The sequence below is a fragment of the Halichoerus grypus genome, chromosome 10 (genome assembly GCF_964656455.1).
Source record: "Halichoerus grypus chromosome 10, mHalGry1.hap1.1, whole genome shotgun sequence".
NCBI lineage: Eukaryota > Metazoa > Chordata > Mammalia > Carnivora > Phocidae > Halichoerus > Halichoerus grypus.
In genome coordinates this window covers 127,344,135-127,363,622 of record NC_135721.1, presented here as the reverse complement: position 1 = coordinate 127,363,622, position 19,488 = coordinate 127,344,135, and the positions used below count along the sequence as shown (strand labels likewise).

The 19,488-nt window shown below is 48.6% G+C and overlaps 1 protein-coding gene across 3 annotated transcripts in view; it reads left to right on the top strand.

Annotated features, from left to right (window-relative positions):
- PTGIS (prostaglandin I2 synthase) overlaps positions 1 to 10,294 on the top strand; it is a 79,317-nt gene extending 69,023 nt beyond the window's left edge. For all 3 annotated transcript variants that reach the window (XM_078057294.1, XM_078057293.1, XM_036121023.2), the window contains exons 7-10: positions 1,650 to 1,818; positions 2,813 to 2,994; positions 4,340 to 4,491; positions 6,921 to 10,294. In XM_078057294.1, the coding sequence (XP_077913420.1) occupies positions 1,650 to 1,818; positions 2,813 to 2,994; positions 4,340 to 4,491; positions 6,921 to 7,065 (648 nt within the window). In that variant the 3' untranslated portion in view covers positions 7,066 to 10,294. The remainder of the gene's footprint in view (positions 1 to 1,649; positions 1,819 to 2,812; positions 2,995 to 4,339; positions 4,492 to 6,920) is intronic.
- Positions 10,295 to 19,488: the final 9,194 nt, after the last annotated feature.

Sequence of the window (19,488 nt, the reverse complement as noted above, 5' to 3'; positions counted from 1 at the left end):
CGGCACCTGGGTGGCTCAGTCGGTGAAGCGTCTGACTCTTGATTTCGGCTCAGGTCATGATCTCAGGGTCGTGAGATCGAGCCCTGTGTCGGGATCTGTGCTCAATGGGGAGATTGCTTGAGGATTCTCTCTGTACCTCGGCCTCTGCCCCTCCCCACTCTCTCTCTCTCAAAATAAATAAATCTTAAAAAAAAAAAAAAGTACTGCATCCATTAAAAAAAGTCAAACAGTTTAAAAAGACATACACAGTGCAAATCAGTATCCACCCCCTGTCCTTCCAGCTTCTGTCCCAGAGGCTCCTTCAAGAGCTGGTCTGTGCTTCTTCATATGATCGCTCTTGAAAAGTACACGTAAGTGGGAGCACAGTGAAGCCCTGTTCCACGTCGTGCTTCCTGCATCTTGGCTACGGTCCCGTCAGCACTCACACAGCTGCACAGCCACCTGCCTTTTAACGACTTCCTGTATCATCATCCTGAGGAGGGATCATCCTGTATCTCATTGATCTATTGATAGACATCGAGATTGCTTCCAATCTTTTGTTGTTACGTCAGCCCTGCGATCAATATCCTTGTGCAAATGTCCTTTTGTCTGTGTGCGATTATGTCTGTAATAGAGTTACTGGGGAAATACGATATGTAATGACTCTTAACATTATCAAGACTGGCTGGTGGACCAAACTCTTCCCCCCCAGTCGAGGTGAGTTGGTATTCCACCCATGCCTGGAGCTCATTTCAGGGAACCCCACACACGGTTTAGCCACATGCTAAATACCTGAATATTAAAACAGTTCAGCTAAGGCTGAAGTCTGGGAGCAAGAAATTTTATCCATTTTCCTCATTACTAAACTTTTGGGGATTTTTATGTAATTTTTGTTCAAGAAATTATGAGCTCTCACAGTCCCCATTGATTATGGCTTCTTTGTTTCATACATACACAGTACTCAGTTATTTGAAAGTAGATGTCCAGATGTCACATCAGTTTGCTATTGCTGTAGACCAGCCAACCACAAAAACGCAGCGGCACACACTGAGGGGCGTTTATTTACCTCACGGGTCTGTGGGTCTGCTGGGAGTCAGCTGCTCTAGACTGGGCTCAGCTGGACAGCCAGCTCTGCCCCGTGTGTCTCGTGCACTCCTCGTGGGACCAGCAAGCCAGCCGGGCAGGTGGAAACACACAAGGTCTCTTAAGAGATTCACGGGGCTGGGGAAGTACCCTCTGCCTCTGAGATGGGAGGGGGTGCCAAGTCCACGGTGAGGGGCGTGGATACAGGGAAGGGTGGAGAATTGGGGCTAAGGATCCAGTTACCCTCAGATGTTAACCATAATCTTAACTGATACACCTTGTTCCTACTTCTGACCCTTCTTTGCCGATTCGCTATGAAGATTACCTGTGCGAGCTCAGATCAATGAGTTTGCTCAAGGTCGGGGATGCCAAGAATAGCCCTGAAATAGGCATTGGGCTACACCAAAGCCCCAGAGCACATTTGGGCCACGGCCTGAGCTGAAGATAAACATGAGTCATGCCTAGATGTTTGGCAGGCGTGGGAACCCCTGTGCCTTGGCCCGGGCTGTGTCCGTGGCACAGACCGATCAGCTCTCGCCCCAGGCCTGCCTTCTTGGTGGTATAACAGGGGCTCCTTCTCATTGCAGGGGAATATGGGTCCTGCTGCCTTCTGGCTTCTGCTCTTCCTCCTCAAGAATCCCGAGGCCCTGGCGGCTGTCCGTGGAGAGCTCGAGCAGCTCCTTTCCAGAGCGGAGCAGCCCATTTCGCAGATGACCACCCTCCCCCAGAAGGTTTTGGACAGCATGCCTGTGCTCGGTGAGAGAGGCAGACCCTCCAAATTAGCCCCAAAGACTGAGTCATCGTGGGCGCCCTAAGTCCTTCCCAGCATGGGCTTCCACAAGTCCAGGGTCCTTTGGCATCCTCTGACCTAGGGTCTCCCTAGACCTCCTATCTTCTTAGACCTGGCATTTCTATGCCCCTGTCTCAGCTGCCCAGGACTCGTGGACTCAGTAGATTTGCGGTTGCCATTGACAGAAAACCTCACTTAAACTGGCTGAAGCAGAAAAAGGACTTTTTTTGAGGGCATTAACTAGAAAGTTCAGAGGATATCTAGCTTCAGGCACAGGTGGACCCAGGTGCTTTAACAACATCATCAGGACTCAGTACTCGCTCTTTCAGCCCTGCTCTGCTGGGTTGGCTCCAGTTTCAGGCCCGCAGGATGGCCACCAGCGGGTCCAGGCTGATATGCTGTCAGCCCAGGGAGGGTGCGCTTCTCTGCAACATTCCTACCCAAAGTCCCAGGAATGTGTCTTATTGGTGTTCTTTGAGTTATATGTCCACCTTGAACCAATTATGGGGTTCAAAAGGTTGGGATGCTTGGATTGGCCAATCACACAGAGCCCATGGAATTGGGAGTGAAGTCAACAAACAGCCCAACCTCTGAGAGTGGGAGAGGGGTGGTCCCCAGAAGAAAACCAGGGAACTATTTCCAGATGGGAAATGTTAGCTGGGCAGACAGAAACAACCAATATCGATGGCCCTGCTCCCCCGTAGTCTCTTCTGATATCTCCCTGGCTCCCATAGTCCCTCACAGCTTCTAGAGTCAGACCCAAACCCTCACATCCAAGGTCTGAGGACCATAGTAATCATATCTCATCACTTGGCCTTTTGTGGCCTCACTGTGTGATGGTGGGCAAGTTACATACCCTCTCTGAGCCTGCTCACCTTCCTCTATAAAGTGAGAATTGGGGGTGGCATTTTAGTGTGTGAGGGGACAGCTGCTGACCCTTCCTGGTACCTGCCTGTGCAGATAGCGTGCTGAGTGAGAGCCTCAGGCTCACTGCTGCGCCCTTCATTACCCGGGAGGTTGTGGTGGACCTGGCCCTGCCCATGGCAGACGGGCGGGAATTCAGCCTGAGACGTGGAGACCGCCTCCTCCTCTTTCCCTTCCTGAGTCCCCAGAAAGACCCGGAAATCTACACAGACCCAGAGGTAAATTACATACTAGGGACCATGGGGAAAAAAATCAGTGGCTTTGGGACTAGCCAAATCTGAGTGGCAGCCCACTTCTGCTCTTTGTTTTCTGTGTGACCATGCCCAGATTCCTTCACCTCTCTGTCTGTTTTCTCACCAGTGAAATGGACCTCATAATAGCACCTGCCTCACAGGGTTGTCAGGAAGATTAAATGAGAATATGTAAGAAAGGCCTTCACAGTGCCTGGCACACAGGGAGTGCTTTGTGAGCAATAGCTGAGCAATTTTCCTTTTTTTGGAATGTTACAATGTCAGCTTCTCAACACTTTTCTCTCTCCCTGGACTTTGAGATGGGTCAAACTTTCACAGTTTCTAACAGATTTGGGTGCTTACCCTGTGCCAGGACCTATGCTGTATATTCATCCATCCACTCACCCATCCATCCCACCCATCCATCCACCCCTCCACCCACCTACCTATCCATTCACCCATCCGTCCCATCCATCCATCCATCCATCCATCCACCCATCCATCCATCCACCCATCCATCCATCCATCCACCCCATCCATCCATCTGTCCATCTGTCCACCCACCCACCACCCATCCATCAACTCACCCTTCCATCTCTCTAACCACTGGTCCATTCACCTATCTTTCCACCCATCTTTCATTCACCTCCTCCTTTGTGCCAAGCCCTGTGCTCAGATACAATCCCCCTTACCATTCTACAATGTAACCAAAGGAAATTGGCATCCTCTTTTTTTAAAATAAAATTTTAAAGTAATCTCTATACCCTACATGGGGCTTGAACTCATGACCCCGAGATCAAGAGTTGCGTGCTGAACTGACAGAGCCAGCCGGCCACCTCTAAAAATCATTTTAATTTTTAAATTTTAAACTACCTAACTAATATATACTTATAAAGTAGAAATATACAGACACATATGTTTAAAAGTAAAAATCTTCCTTTATTCCTATTACTCTCCAGTTCCACAGACTTCCCTAACAATGGTTTGGAGGGTATCCTTTAAGTTAGTTTTATGTCTTTACAGATACACAACAGACTCACACACATGAAAAGATAGGTGTGTGGACAGGATCACACAACACGTGCTATTCCGAAACTTGCATTTTTCACTCAACAGCCAGTCTAAAAAATTCTGTGTGAGCGCACGAAGAGCAAGCTCAACCTTCTAAATGGCTGTCATAATTTTTTAACCAATCCCCTATCGATTGGCCTTTACAATGTTTTCAGTTTTTCCCTCTTATAAACAAGACTTCAAGGAACATCCTGACACAGTTTTCTTCGGGCATGCGTGCTCTGGGCGTGGAGTCAGAAAATGGAACCCCTTCCCGTTTCAGGTATTTAAATATAACCGATTCCTGAACTCTGATGGGTCAGAGAAGAAAGACTTTTACAAGGACGGGAAACGACTGAAAAGTTGCAGCCTGCCGTGGGGAGCTGGACACAACCAGTGCATGGGGAAGGCTTACGCCGTTAATAGCATCAAACAGTGAGTGTGGGGGCGGGGGGGTGCTGGTGGGGGAGGCACCTGCTCCAGCCCGTTGGCACACGCCCTCCTCTCTGGAGACCAGGGGTTCTCAGCCAGGAAAATGGGCAGAGCCTCCAAACGGCCTCTGAGCCATCTCCTGCCCACGGGTCTGTTTATTTGTGTGTTTAAAAATGTGTGCTAACTTTTAAGAATCCGAAGATCTCACATTAAAAAAAGCCAGATTTCTGGTCTCTTCTGAAATAATCAGATCTGGCAGTGAGCTCTTCCCTCCAAACCTGGTGTCCAGATACTAAACACGGGACATTCGGTGCCGCTGGCCATTGCTGTCTGTCTGCAGCTGCCGGGCACGTTCAGAACCCCTCGGCAGGAACTGGCCAAACGTCATTGTTCCCTCTTGGTTATTTTAATGGCTGTGCACTCGAGTGCTTTATAAATTCTCTTCCCTGGATCCCGAGAGCCTTGGCCCCGGACCACAAACAGATCCGGCCAGGGTTATGACATCCGCCCTGTCCTTCTGTCCTGCCCCCGTGTAATTGTAAGCTGGGTCACCTGCTATGCCTGGGTCCTCAACTGTCCAGTTGGGGTTACTGATCATACTGTATCCCAGGGGTGTCAGAACAAAGGAATTGAGGCTTGCAAAGTACTTAATCCACTGCCTGGCTCATTGTAAATATCTAATAAGTGCTAGTTATTACTGTAATTACTAATAATTAGTGATTACTAATATGCAGGCGTTGTGCTAAGTGAATGGGCACATTACATTAATCTATTGGTCTCCGTTTTCTCAGCAGTGAAATGGAGCTCCTAATATAGCCAGTTCTGCCTGACTGCTTCAGGTGACATTCCTAAAAATCACGGCCATGTGAAGCCACATGATAAAATCCACAGGGATTGTGGGGGAAATGGGGCTGGGGCCCGACAGACAAAAAACCTCCGAAGTGACACATGCAAGATAAGAACCCAGGGGCGGAGACGGTCGTACAGGCTTACACGTGTTTCGTGGCTGCGAAGTACTTAGGTGCTGCCGTAAATATGGCTCTTCACTTTGAAAACCACCTGAAGTTTGTTTGTGGAAGTGGGCGGTGGTGGGTTGCAGCTGTGCTGTGAAGTGTGGAAGGAGGGTCCCCTGGGGGCGCACGAGCCACCCCGTGAGCCGAGCCCGCTGGTGGCTAGAGTTTAGGTGTGCACGTGCGTGGGTTTGTGGATTCCCACTTAGTGGGTCCAGCTGGGTGCGGCTTTGCATTCTCCTCGTGCTTCTTGCGCACAAAACACGTGAGCAAATGGGAAATCTGCCTGAGGCTTCCTTGGTGCCCCAATACATCGGTCACATTGTAACAGACTCACGTGTTCAAAAGCGTTGCAGCAGAACTCACTGCGGGTATTACCTCATAAAGTTTTTGGACAGATAAAAAGATCTCGGATACTAAATGCTTAGCGCAGCACCTGGCACCTAGCGTTTCAACACATTCGTCAATTTCTTGTTATTTGATCTCCGCTCACTGTCATGCAACCCTGCCCGGTAGGGGTCAGTCCATTACTGACCCTAGAGGTCAGATCATCTGCCACCATGATCATGCACCTGGGTGAGGGGAGGTGCCGGGATCCACATCCAGGTGTGGGTACAGAACTCCCCGCCCTGTCCTGTATAAACTCACTCTCTAGCATCCTAGAGCTTCAGAGCTGGGATGGACCCATCCCACCTCTTTGACCAGGTCGGGAAACTGAGGCCCAGAGTGGGGAAAGAAACCTGATGAGGGTCAAGAGGCAGAGCTGTGTTTGCTCAGCTCCGCTGTCAAGAGCGTGGACTTCGCTCCGTCCTCGCCTTCCCGCCTCGAGGCAGGGGCGCCTTTTCCCAGTCTCAGAGACAGCCCCTGGCTTCACAGCGGCCCTCACCGGAGCAGACAGTAAGGGTTCCAGGAGTTGGGGGGGGTGCAGGGGGTGGGGAGGACTCTGGTCTGGGGGAGTCGGAAAGGGTCACCGATGCTGCTGTAACAAACGACCCCCAAATCTCTGGCCTGTGACAACTCACAAAGTGGGTTGTGGGTGTGGGAGGACCCCTGCCTTCCACACACAGACTCAGCGACCCGTCTCCCCGCTCCGGCACCCCAGCACGAGGTACACACGGCCATCGGGTAGAGAGCACGCCGAGGGCCTCATGCTGACCGGGCAGCCTTTGGTGTGGAGTCGGCCCTTGTCACTTCTGTCCAGCCCCACAGCAGAACTGGTGGGCGGGCCTCCGAGCCACAGGGGCTGGCGGACGGGGAGGAGCTCGTGGACTTCGGCTGTGCTCTTGCCCTCTCCTTCTCCCGCTTTCCCCGAAGCGAGGACTGGGGTCAGACTGGGGAGGAAGCCATTGCCTTCCTGCCTTATTCCACAGAAGCCCCCCTAGTCTTCCACTGCCGCACACGTTCAACACCATCTCTCTGCAGATTCGTGTTCCTTGTGCTGGGGCACTTTGACCTGGAGCTGATCAACCCAGACGTGGAGATCCCCGAGTTTGACCTCAGCAGGTACGGCTTCGGGCTGATGCAGCCGGAACACGACGTGCCCGTCCGTTACCGCGTCCGGCCGTGAGCTCCGGGAGCAGATGGGGCTCCGCACACGTGCCTCCACCCACCCTGCCCCCCATCACCCAACTTCCTGTGTCTATGTTTGCCCTGGGTGCAGGAGCTTTGACCACCCAATGGGGCCAGCATGACCACTTTGCTGATTTTTTTTCCTAGAAGGCTGTGTCTGGGGAGGGGAACGAAGGCAAGCTGACAGGAGGGGGATGGAAAAGGACACAAAGCTCTGTGAATTGTCTGCAGCTATGGTTGGGTTCCAAAATGAGTCTCTGCTCCTAGCTCACCTTGCTCTCCCCGCTCCCCCCACCCCCATGATATCCACAAAAGCTGGGGCAGGCAGGGCAGAAGCAGGAGTCCTTAAAGCTCCGCTGTGCCCCACCTCCCCGAGGGGCCAAGTCCTTGCCAGTGCTGTGGTCCAGGCCTTAGCCAGTCAAACCAGATGCTGGCCATAAAAGAGCCAATCAGGGCCACGCAGTGTATCTATTAAAATCAGCTGTGTCCCCAAATTATTAAACTAGCCAACACCAAAGGAGTCCCTTAGAATCTCTCCTCCCTAGGTGCCCTATTCACTAGACACTTCCCTCATCTCTCCATTCACACTGATGTTTGAGAAAATTCAGGAAGGTTTTCCCAAAGGCTGATGCATTCAAGGTGCAGATCATGAGCCCCCTCCAAAGACTGGGCTCTAAGGAGTAGAGTTCTTTGTTGTAGACCTATGGGCTCCAGATGGGAGAGCTTTCCCAGTGTCGAGACTCAAGTAGGGAATAAGAAAGACAGGCCAATAGGATGGCCCCAATGGAAGGAACCAGCCAGGGCTCCTTGGAATGGTCAAGCCAAAAAAAGAGGTGTTGGTTTTCTACATTCTAGCTTGGAAGCTCCAGCTGTGGTATATGATCCATTGGCCGACCTGTTTTTTTGGCCTACGCTTATGAAAAAATACATTAGTTGTTACCGTGTCATCTGTGGGAGAGTTCATTTAAAATGTCCAGCTTCTCTTGAAAATTTGGAAGCTCTGGCCACGCTGGGCCCATATTCCCAAGGGCAACTGTTGGCCAGAGCTGAGCAGCTGCCCACTTCCTTACCCAGGGATGTGCATTCTGGCTCACTAGGGTTTCCACTTGGTGGAAGTTTTTCTTTCTGCTTCTCCATTCACAGTCCCTCCTGGCCCTTGAAGGCATTCCAGTTTGAGAGCACCATTCTAACTCTTAGAAGTGATCTTGTAGGAGGTGGTAGGAACCTACTAATTGGTCCTCGGACCAGTGGTGCACCCTATCCTGGATGCACCATCCTTCGAACAAAGATCAAGGATGAAAACTTGCCTTTGTGTCAGCTTTAGAAAAAAACAGGTCAAAGAGAAAAACTGCCTGGAAACCTTTATTCTGTTAAGTGCTATTACTAACATTAGTCCCTGTTTATTGAGGACCCTCTAAATGCTTGTGACGGGCACAGTGGATGCAGTATTTCTGCTTCTCACAGCACCTGTGAAGAGAGGACGGTTATGCCTTCTTTAGAGATGAGGAAATGGGCTCAGAGAGGTGACGTGACTTGGTAGGATTTGGCAGAATTATTGTCCCAGTAGCACATGGTAGATGGGCAGCTCTGCGTTCCTTGGGCTCAAGGAGGGGGGCGGGGGGTGGAGGGCCAGTTCTGTTTCACGTTGGAGAGCTGACAAAGCCAGAGGCACCCATGGCTGGCTGCGTCTCACGAGACACAGACATGCATATGCACGCATAGCTCGGTCCCTGTAGCTTTAGCTGGAGGGAGGAGAGGACCTGAGATCTCTGAACATTCCAGGGGCCAGTCTCTGCTCAGAGCAGCACCAGGGCTTGGGGGCTTCCCTGGCCCCCAGCCTCCAGGCACCCCCAGGATTCCCAGACAGACACTGTGATTGGCAGGAGGCAGGGTATCCCCAGGGAAACCCATCTTCACGCCTGGGTGACCCCCGCTGCCGCCTGCTTCTTAACTCTGCGGGAAATCAGGGTTGGCAGCCTTCTGTGGGAGGACGGAGCCTGTTTCCATGGCAACCGTAGCTGCCTCCTCCTGGCTTGGAAGGGAAGGAAGAAGGCTGGCAGAAATAGATGCAGGAAGATCTCTTCGAGCAGGGCTGTACCCCGGTGTGTGGGGGGAAAAGCCCTTATGACTTTGCCCCCCTCCAAATCAGGGCTGCCCTGTCACTGGGACTAGGTTCTCACTCATGTTCCCTAAAAGGCCAATTCCTCTAAAAGGTGGCGCCTCCTTGGAACCACAGACATTAGGAAGAGATGGTTCTCCCACCAGGCAGCCCCAGCTGGTACCAGAGATCTTGAAGAAGAGCTTGGGGGGACGATGCTTTAAACCCTCCCTTGTTTTAATCTTTCTTTTTTCCTTTCCCCCACCCACCCTTTTCTTCTTAAAAAAAAAAAAAATCAATATAAGGTATAGAGTAAAGAGAGAAAAAAAATGAGTGTGTTAGCTCCTTGCTGCAGGTTAGTTAAGAAGGTACCCAGACATCGTTGTATTTCTTCATACTTTGCTTTAGAACCACAAAATTGCAGGACACATGTCAGAAATGCTCTTAGGTCGACCTAATGAAGTGTTTCCTCTCTGTCAGCATTATTGTTATTTTGTTTGTGCTCTATTTCGTATTGTTGTTTACCAGGTATTTTCTTTTAAAACAGACTCATTCTTTAAACTTTAAATTTGCTTAAAAGGGGAACTTTATTCCACTGCTGCCATTAAGGGACAACATGTATCACTCGCTGCCAAAAATAGAAAGTGGCTGTGAAAAATACATTTGCCGGGGGAGGGCCTCCGGGCCCCTGTCGCCAAGGCTCAGAGCCTGAGCTCTCTGTCTTGGCTCTGTTACAAAATGAGACAAGCAAGCAATGCAGGGGCGGTTAGAGCCAGGGCAGCACCACCTTGAGACTTTCGAGACTTTCTCTCCTTGACCGTCTGGGGCAGGAGGAGGAGTAAGCTGCTCAGCGCATGTCGGAGCTCCTGCCGCTGGCCGGGCCCGCCCACAGTGAGCTGGGGACGGCCCACCTGCCCATCCTCCGGATGGAGAAACAGGCTCTAGGAGTTGAAGTGTCTTGCTAAAGTCCTTGATCTTGGTGTGTGTGTATGTGTGTGTTAGTAAACACAGTGTTTGGGGAGTAGCAATGATTATTATGCCTTGCTGTTTTAATAAAGAATTCTATTTTCATATAATCTTGTTGAGCGGAAATGTGCTGAAATGTATTAAACCATCCTTGTTTATGGAACTGCCTCTGAGTGTGATTTAGGTTGAGAGTCGGCCATGTCCGGAATGGCAAGGGTGGTTTCTGGGAAGAGAGGCACAGACGACCTACTGTGTGCCGACTTTGGGACAGGGCCTTTAGAATCCAGTCGTGCCGCCAGCATCCCTCTGTATATTATTGTCCATTTTTACAGATGGAGAAACTGATGGTCGGAGAGGTAAGTGGCTTGCCCAAGATCACGTGGCTAATTAGTAACCACAAGAGTTGAGTGCAGGCCTCTCTGCCTCCTGAGACCATGTTGAGGATCTTTCTGTCAACAATCCTGTCGGCAAAAGAGGGCCAGGATGCCCACAGAGGACCGTGGGGAGGAGGCTCACAAAGTAAGACAAGCAGAAAAAAATCTCTTAAAAATTCACTGGATGTTCTCTATCCTTCACCACAACATATGCATTTGGTTTTTGTTTTTTTTAAAAGATTTTATTTATTTGAGAGAGAGTGCACGAGCAGAGGGAGGGGCTGAGGGAAAAGCAGACTCCCCACTGAGCAGGGAGCGTTGGGGCTGGTGTGACCTGCGGCATGCTTGGGGCTCCATCCCAGAACCCCGGGATCATGATCTGAGCCGAAGGCAGACACTCAACCAACTGAGCCACCCAGGCGCCCCTTCATTTGTTTTAATATAAAAAAGAAGAGGTGAAATGAATTAGATTTGGGGAAGATAAAAAAGAAAATTGTTTTTTTCTCTCCAATCTTAGAGCAAAAAATAATTTCCCAAGGCAAATGTCCCTCGCATCATGTTCCTCATCTACAAGGGGGCATGGAGGCATGGAGGCAGGTCTGGTGGGATTGAACTTGGCTGTGATGGATCTCTCAAGTAAGACAGCAACATTTTACATGTAAGATGTTTACATTCAACACAGCAGACACTTCTTTCCCTTTCACCCAAAAGCTCCACCACCACCAGCCCCTCTGGTTGCTCCAGCATCTGTGTGTGTGGGAAAGAGGGTGCAAAGTGGGGAGAGTTGGTGGCATGCTGTCCTCTTGCCCTGGGACCTCCTCTAGGACCTCAGAGTGGCCTGAGTGTCCAGGGAGAGACAAGGCAAGTGTACCCACATTAGGCAAACCCGAGAAAGTGGCTTGGGGGCATCTGGATCCTTATGATGAACAGAGTCTCTGTGTGACTTTATTTCAGGGGCTCTGAGGGCTGACCACTGTGGGAGAAATACTGATTCCTTGGCCAAGGGCCAAACCCACAGTGTCCCTGCTAAAAGAACCCTGGTTTCTTTCACATATTAGGCAGCCATGTGCTCAGAGAAAATGGGCCCAACCTCCAAATCAAGACTTGAGGTTTGTTGTAGGTAAGTGATGAATCACTGAATTCTACTCCAGAAACCAATATTGTACTGTATGTTCACTAACTAAAATTTCTTTTAAAAATTATGCATTTAAAAAAAAACAAAAAACAAACAGGTTGAACCAAATATAGGTATCAGGCCCCTCTAGTGACTGGGCTAGTAGTTGTCATGTGATCCAGTACGGGCCAATGAGATGATCGGGAAAGTCTGTGGGGAGCTTCAGAAGTGTGGAGGAAGTTCCTCCTTCCTCCCTCTCTTAGAGCTGTCATGAGAGAACATGGCCCTGGCAGCCATTTTGTGATCATGAAGATAAGAGAATCTCAGAGAAATCCAAGAATCCTGAGGCCTCTGGTTGCTGCTGTGATAGACCCTAGCATCACCTACCTCTGGATTTTGTGTTAATTGGAATAATCGATGTCATTACTGTTCAGGCTCTACTCAGAGACCACATACTATAGTGGTTAAGAGCACAGGTCTGCCTAGGTTTGAATCTCTGTGGAGCCACCTAATACCAGGGTGATTTGGGGCCTCTCTCTGTGTCCCAGCTTCTTCACCTGTAAAATAAGGATAATGGATAATGATGACATCAGGCTTTGTGAGCATTAAGTGAGTTAATATTGTCATTCACAACCAGTGGAGGAGACAAAGAATGCATATCCTCAGCCTCATAATGAAGTTTCCCAGAGGAAAGAGAAACTACTCCAGATGGTGAGGAGGCAGGGAAAGTGACACTGGATCTGGATTTTGGAAGGTGAATAAGGGTCCACTGTGTGGGGAAACTGATGGTTGGAGTTGGGGAAGCATTCTAAGGCAATAGAAACAGAATGAACAAAGGCCCGGTATCAGTTATCTGTGGCTGTGTAACAAATAACTCCCAAAGGTAGTGATTTAAAATGAAATTGTTTGGGGTACCTGGCTGGCTCAGTCAGTCAAACGCCTTCAGCTCAGGTCATGATCTCAGGGTCCTGGGATGGAGCCCCATGTCAGGGTTCCTGCTCAGCAGGAAACCTGCTTCTCCCTCTTCCTTTGCCCCTCCTCCCTGCTCATGTTTGCTCTCTCTGTCTCTGTTTTGCTCTGTCTCTCTCTCTCAAATCAATAAAAAATAAAATGAAATTGTTTTGGGGTGCCTGGCTGGCTCAGTTGGAAAAGCATGTGACTCTTGATCTCAGGGTTTGAGTTCGGGCCCCACATTGGGTGTAGAGATTATCCCCCAAAACAAATTTAAATAGAATAAAATTGTTTTATTATTTATCATGGTTTTGTGGGTTGCCCGGGGCTTAGTTGGATGGTTCTTCTGCAGGTCTCACTTGGGGTCTCCCACATAGCTGCAGGCAGATGTCAGGTTGGGCAGCAACATCTAAGATAGTGCGTTGGCAGGAACAATGGACAAGCTGTGCTCAGCTGAGACATTAGAATGGCTGAGCCCCTCTCTCCTGTGTAATTTCAGGGCTTCTCACTCTGTGGCTCAGAGCTCTCGAGAGCACAAAAGTGGATGCTGTCAGACCTTCTTTAAGGCTTTGGTCTGGACATGGCATCACTTCTGCCATATTCTGCTGGCAAAGATGAGTCACAAGGCCAAGCCCAGAGTCGAGGTGGATTGGAACGGGGCAAGGCGTGCCAACCCAGAGGCAGGTCCGTGGAGGGCCATGTTTGGGAAGTGGCTCTCACTGGGCCAGAGGTTGGAAAGTGTTTGCCTGAAATGTGGGGATGTAGTGGTAAGTAAGGAAGCTGGAAAAGCAGAGAAGGCAAGAGTCAGACACAACTTTCTGTGTGTAAGTGTGTGGGGGAAGAGAAGCACCCGCTCTTTGTGAGAAAGAAGGAAATACTCAGAATTCTGGCAACCGTCTCCGCAAACCCAAAATGCCATTAGTTGTCTCCCCATCTCCGTGGAGGGGGATGATGGGCAAGGGCTGCAAAACCCACCAAGGATCGCCCTGTGTCAGAGGGGCCAGCACTCTCCCTTGAGGGAGGCGTCTTGTCAGGGATTGTCCTCAGTTTGGAGACTCTGAGGCCACTGCAGAAACCAAGATCTCAGAAGTCTTTAAAACAGTCTTTTATATCCTGAAGGTAAAAATCAAATCAGTTACTCCCTGCTTAAGACTCCAAGGCTCTTGACATAAAATCCAAACATCTCCCCACAGCCCTCACCTACATGATTTTTCTCCTTCTCTGTGTTTCTCTCCTGCTCCTTCTTGGACCACTCTTGCCCTCCTCACTCACTCTGCTCTGGCCACATCCACCATCTTCCATCTCCTTCAACCCTCCTGCCCCAGGGCCTTTGAACCTGCTCTCCCTTCTACCTTTAGCTTGGAATGCCCTTCCCCCTGCTCTTTTATGGCTTGCTGATTACTCTGATTTACCATTCACCTGCAGCATCACCTCTCCCTCCTTCCCATTGTTCTGACATTCATACTTCTCTTATTTCCTGCTCAGCAATTATCAATATTAGATTATTTTTAAATGTCTCTGTTTATGCCTCCCATTTAAATGTGAGCTACTGGAGGGCAGGTTAACTTCACCATTCCTGCATTCCCAGCATGCAACATAAGCTTGACACATAGTAGGTGCTCAGGAAATACGAACTAAGTGAACAAGTGGTCTTTTCCTCATCTTGGGAGAGTTTGTCTTTTATCCTGGATGGTGAGGAGTTATGTAGGTTTATCAGCAGGAGAGTGACATGGCCAGACTTCTGCTTTTTAAAGGCCTACCCTGGTAGCTGTGGGGAGGTTGGGTTAGAGGAAGGATAAAACTAGGGGATGAAGATCAGAGAGGAGGCAGATGAGACTGGGAAGAGGTGGACAAGGGCAGTGGAGAGAAGGTAGAAAAGATATCAGTTCCCAAAGGGCAGGGGAGCTGGATGTCAATGAAATGTTATCTTACAAGAATCAGTTCATTTGCTCTTGATCTCTGTAGCTTTGATTTCCTCCTTTTGCTGACTTGCTCCTTTTCCATCACATCTTGGAGTTACCAGGCCATCTGCAGGGAAGAGATATTACTTTACCTTTAATTGCTTTGCTGGAAGCCCATGCCTCAATCCATCCATGCCCTGTATTTCATCATTTTTTGGCCGCAGACCCTGGGAGTCAATGACTTTGGCAAAGTCCAGGCTACAAAGGGGTTTGAGGGACTATGTGCAGGTTTACCTATCTCCTTCTGTGGGACCTTCTGGGGGCACCCATATTTCCTCCCAGGGAGGGAGCCGGGGCTTACCACAGAGCGTCACATGTAATAAACACTATAAAATGGTAGGTAGTAGATGAGTGGGGATGGCCAAGTGAGTGGGTGGGTGGGTGGATGGGGAATGGATGGATGGATGGACAGATGAGGGGGTAGGTAAGTGGTGGACAGATGCATGAATATTTGAGCTGGATGGCCGTGTGGGGGGATGAATGAGTAGGTAAGTAGATGCATGGATAGGTGGATGGATAAGTGGTTGAGTGAGTAGGTGGGTAAGTGAATGGGTAAATAAATAGGTAGATGGATGGATAAATGGTTGGTGGGTGTATGAATGGGTGGAAAGATGGGTGGTGGATAGAATATGTGAATGAATGGAAAGGAAGATGGATGTGTGAGTACATGGATTGATAGATAAGTGGACAGATGACTGGTTGGGTGTTCAGTTGGATAACTTGGTGGCTATATGGTTGGATAGTATATGGATGGTTGAATAGATGGCTGGGTTGATGGGTAGGTGGTGGGCAAAAGATGGAAGAAGAATGGGTAAGTATTTGGGTTGGTAAGAAAACAAGGCTCACCCTTTACCAGGAACCTGGGCCAGGAAACCCAGGGCTTGATAAAATTAATCAGGCTAGCATAGAATGGGATGGACACTAGAATCAGACATCTGGTCACTCAAGGATCATCCAACAGCTAATAGGTCTTTATATTAGAATATTCAGCCCAAGGGCGAGAGAGCCAGAAAGAATCTTAAATGAGGTCAGATACATGCAAAGCATTTAGTACAGTGCCTGGAATATGGTAACTGCTCAATGTTAGCTGCTACTATTACGGTTGTTGCTGATGCTGTGATATTAACGTGTACTTCCTAGAGTTAGGCATGGGTGCTAAGCACTTCGTATGCATTATCTCGTTAGTCTCTCCTGCAACTCTGGGGGGTAGATTCTATCATTAGCCCCATTTTACTCATGATTATGATTATTATTATTGGGTGTGATGAAAGAAAACAGGCAAGAAGACTGGAGTCCAAGCTGATGGAAAATCCCCCAGGGCTGCTGGAACTTTGGGCAAGGCCACAGCAAAGAGCAGTTGTCCTGAGTGACATCCACTCGGAGATGTCAATGATTTCCCTTGAGCCTTTGGGTGCCCCCATAACTACCCTCATAAAGCAATTATTCCTTCCCAGGGGTCTGTGGGGGAGAGGGGAGAGGGGACTCACTAATCTTATTCAGTGCCCAGAAGTGCCAAGAAACCTGAGGCCACTCAGTGGGATTATAAAGAGTGATGGCTATTATTATGGTTTTTTTTTTAATTTTTTATTTATTTGACAGAGAGAGACATAGCAAGAGAGGGAACACAAGCAGGGGGAGTGGGAGAAGGAGAAGCAGGTTTCCGGCTGAGCAGGGAGCCCGATGAGGGGCTCGATCCCAGGACCCTGGGATCATGACCTGAGACACTTAATGACTGAGCCACCCAGATGCCCCGTATTATGGGGTTTAAGAAGGAAGAAAAAACTGACTTTGAGTGGATACATCTCTTGCTACTACAGTTTACAAGGGATTCACTTGTATTTACAGGGGTGAATTGGGCTGACTTGATATCACTCAGCCTCAGGTAAAAAATCTCAACACCTCTCAGCAGGAAGTCTGCCGAGAGGGCCTGAGCAGATATAGTTTGTGACCTGGTGCGGGCACTCAGCTGCCTACTCTCTGGTTGACCTTTCGGATGCTGTTCCCCTTGATGAGCTTTTAATTTTTCCCATCTGCAAAATGACATGGTTATACTTGAACTCTTTCCGGGGTGGGGGGGGTCCCTTTTCTGTAAAACATTCTGAATTTTATTATTCTTTTTGCCCTGTTTCCTGTAAGTTCATTTTCTTTCCCCCTGTTTCTTATAAGTACATTATAAGGAGATGGGAAACTTTTGGTTTGTGGAGAAAGAATTGTTATCAGTTGGACTCTTTGGGACATAAAGGAAAATATCACAACTCAGTCTGGTTTAGGTAAAAAGGGAGTATTTACTAGCTCACACAGCTGGAAAATCCAGGGGCAATGCCTTCAGGCATGACTGGATCCAGAAACTCTAATGACATTGTCGGGACTCAGTATCTCAACCTCTGGGCTCTACTTTCCCCTGAATTGGCTTTATTTCTAGGCAGTCTCTCCTCTTATGATGGCAGAAAATTCTAGGAAATGAAGGTCAGATGTTTTCAAATAGTTACAGTCTTTTCATTCAGAAAGGAAAGTTTCTGAACTGTGCGCTGCGCAGAGCCTGGGGAAACAGAGACAGAGCTATTCCCACTGTCTGCACTTCCAAGATCCAGGTGTATCTAGATGTTCTTTATCTAAATCTGGAACCAAACTTTGCAGGACTTGGGCCACCCAGAGGGAAGAATCTGAATGACATGGGGTATCTAGCACTAGCCTTGAGCTTGGGGAAGAATCAATCTCCTTCCAGAGCCTTGTGGCCGTGAAATTGCCCAACCATCTTCACTACCATCATTCCAGTCCCAGCCCCTCACCACTGGCCCGGACAATTGCAGATGCCTCATGAGGGGTCTTCCTGCTGCCATCTTTGTCCCCCAATACTTCATAATGCACATAGCAGCTGGAAGAATCACTTCCAAAAATATATCAGCACATGGGACTTCTCTGCTTAAAGGCTGTCATGGCTTCCCATCAGGATCAGAAAAAACTCAAACTCATTCCTTAACCTTGAGAATAAAATTCCAACAAGGCTCTGTATGGCCTAGTCCCGTCTACCTCTCTAACCTTCCTTCCCAAGGTCATTTCCACCATACGGCCTTTGCTTTTATTGGCTCCCCTGCCTGTAACCCCTTCCTCAGAATTTCACATGGTTGTCTTCTCCCTGCCCTCAGGTTCTGAGCTTAGATATATCATCTCCTCCTGGAAGACTTCCTGCCTGACACCCCTATCTAAAGTTGCTGGTGCCTCTCAGACATGCTTTACCACTTCCTCTTGTTTACTTTTCTTCATGGCATTTATCACAATCCAAGTGATCTGATTTATTTATTTAACTTGTTTATTAACTGTATTCCTCACCAGAATATAAGTCCAAGAGCATAGGGATTGCTTGTTTTATTCTTCTCGCTGTATCTCCAGTGTCTAGAGTAGTGTTTGGCATATAGTAGGTGCTCACCAATTAGTGGTTGAGAGAATAGCATTTCCAGACCAGCAAATACCTTTGCCTTCTATTAAATTAATCTAGGGTTTTTCAACCTTGGCACTATTGACATTCAGACCTGGAGAATTATTTATCGTGAGTGCCCATCCTGTGCACTGGAGGATGTTTAGCAGAATCCCTGGCTTCTACCCACAAGAGGATGACATCTTGGACAAGGACCATGATGATGGAGGTGATGAAAGTAAACAGATTTTTAAAATATAGTAATATTGGGGCACCTGGGTGGCTCAGTCTGTTAAGGGTCCAACTCTTGATTTTATCTCAGGTCTTGATCTCAGGGTCATGAGTTCAAGCCATGTGTTGGGCTCCATGCTGGCTGTGGAGCCTACTTTAAACATATATATATATATATATATATGTTTAAAACATATATATATATATATATGAATGTTATACTATTCATTATATTATATTATACTATATATTATATATAATATTATATATTATACTATATATATAATATGTGCAACACTATGGAAATGAATCTCTTCATTTTATAAATGAAGAAAAGGGCCAGAGAGGGGAAGGGGCCCTGTGGCTTAGCCACAGCTTTCTCTTCCAAAGCAGGGGGCTTACTGTGTATCCCTAGCTCCTATTTATTTGTCATGCAGTAAATATGTATTTGGAAGAATAAATGAGTAAACATGAGGTCTAACTATGGCATCCTTAGGTAAGCCTTGCTCACGTCTTCAGGTAAATCCTTTGGTTCTATATTCATTTCTGGAGATTATTTGATGGATTCTGTCTCCTCCACTGGACAGGAGCTCCACGGAAGGATGGTTCCTTTGCCCAGCCTGGCACAGGGCCAGGCACCCAGTAAGCTCTCAATAACCAGCTGCCCAAGGTAACATGAATGAATGAATAATGAATCGCCAGGCTCTATAAACCAGCTGACCCCTCACTCTCTCTTCCCCTCACCCTACTTTATTTTTCATCTTTGCTGTTGCCACCAGCTGCCACATTGCATATTTATCTGTTGATCTACTTCATTGTTTACCTTCCTCCACTAGAATCCAGAATTCCCTCCTAGAATTAGGTTTTAGAATCTAGCATGGAAGCTCGTGAAAGCAAGGGCTATTTAAAATTGCAATCTGCCCCCCCCACCCCTGCCTCTATCCCTCTCCTCTACTTCCTTATCCCCCCCAGCGCTTATCACCGTCTGACATATTTTTTTACTTTCTTGTTTTTTGTCTGTCTCCAGCCAGCTCTCGAAGGGCCGAACGTTTGTGTTTGATTCACAGCTGTTTCTCAGCCGCTTATCCTAGTGCCTCACACAGAGTAGGCGCTCACCCCCACGTTCTTCACCTGACAAAAGAAGGCAGGATTGCGAGGCAGCCAGGAAAGGGAGCCCAGGTGGGAAGGGCCGGGCCGCCAGGTGCATCTTCGCGCAAAGCCCTAGCCCGCCCCCAGCCTCACCTGGAGGCTGGGCCGGGCAGGCAGGAGTTAAGCGGCGCGCACGCTTCCGACCCGCAGGTGGCGCCGTCC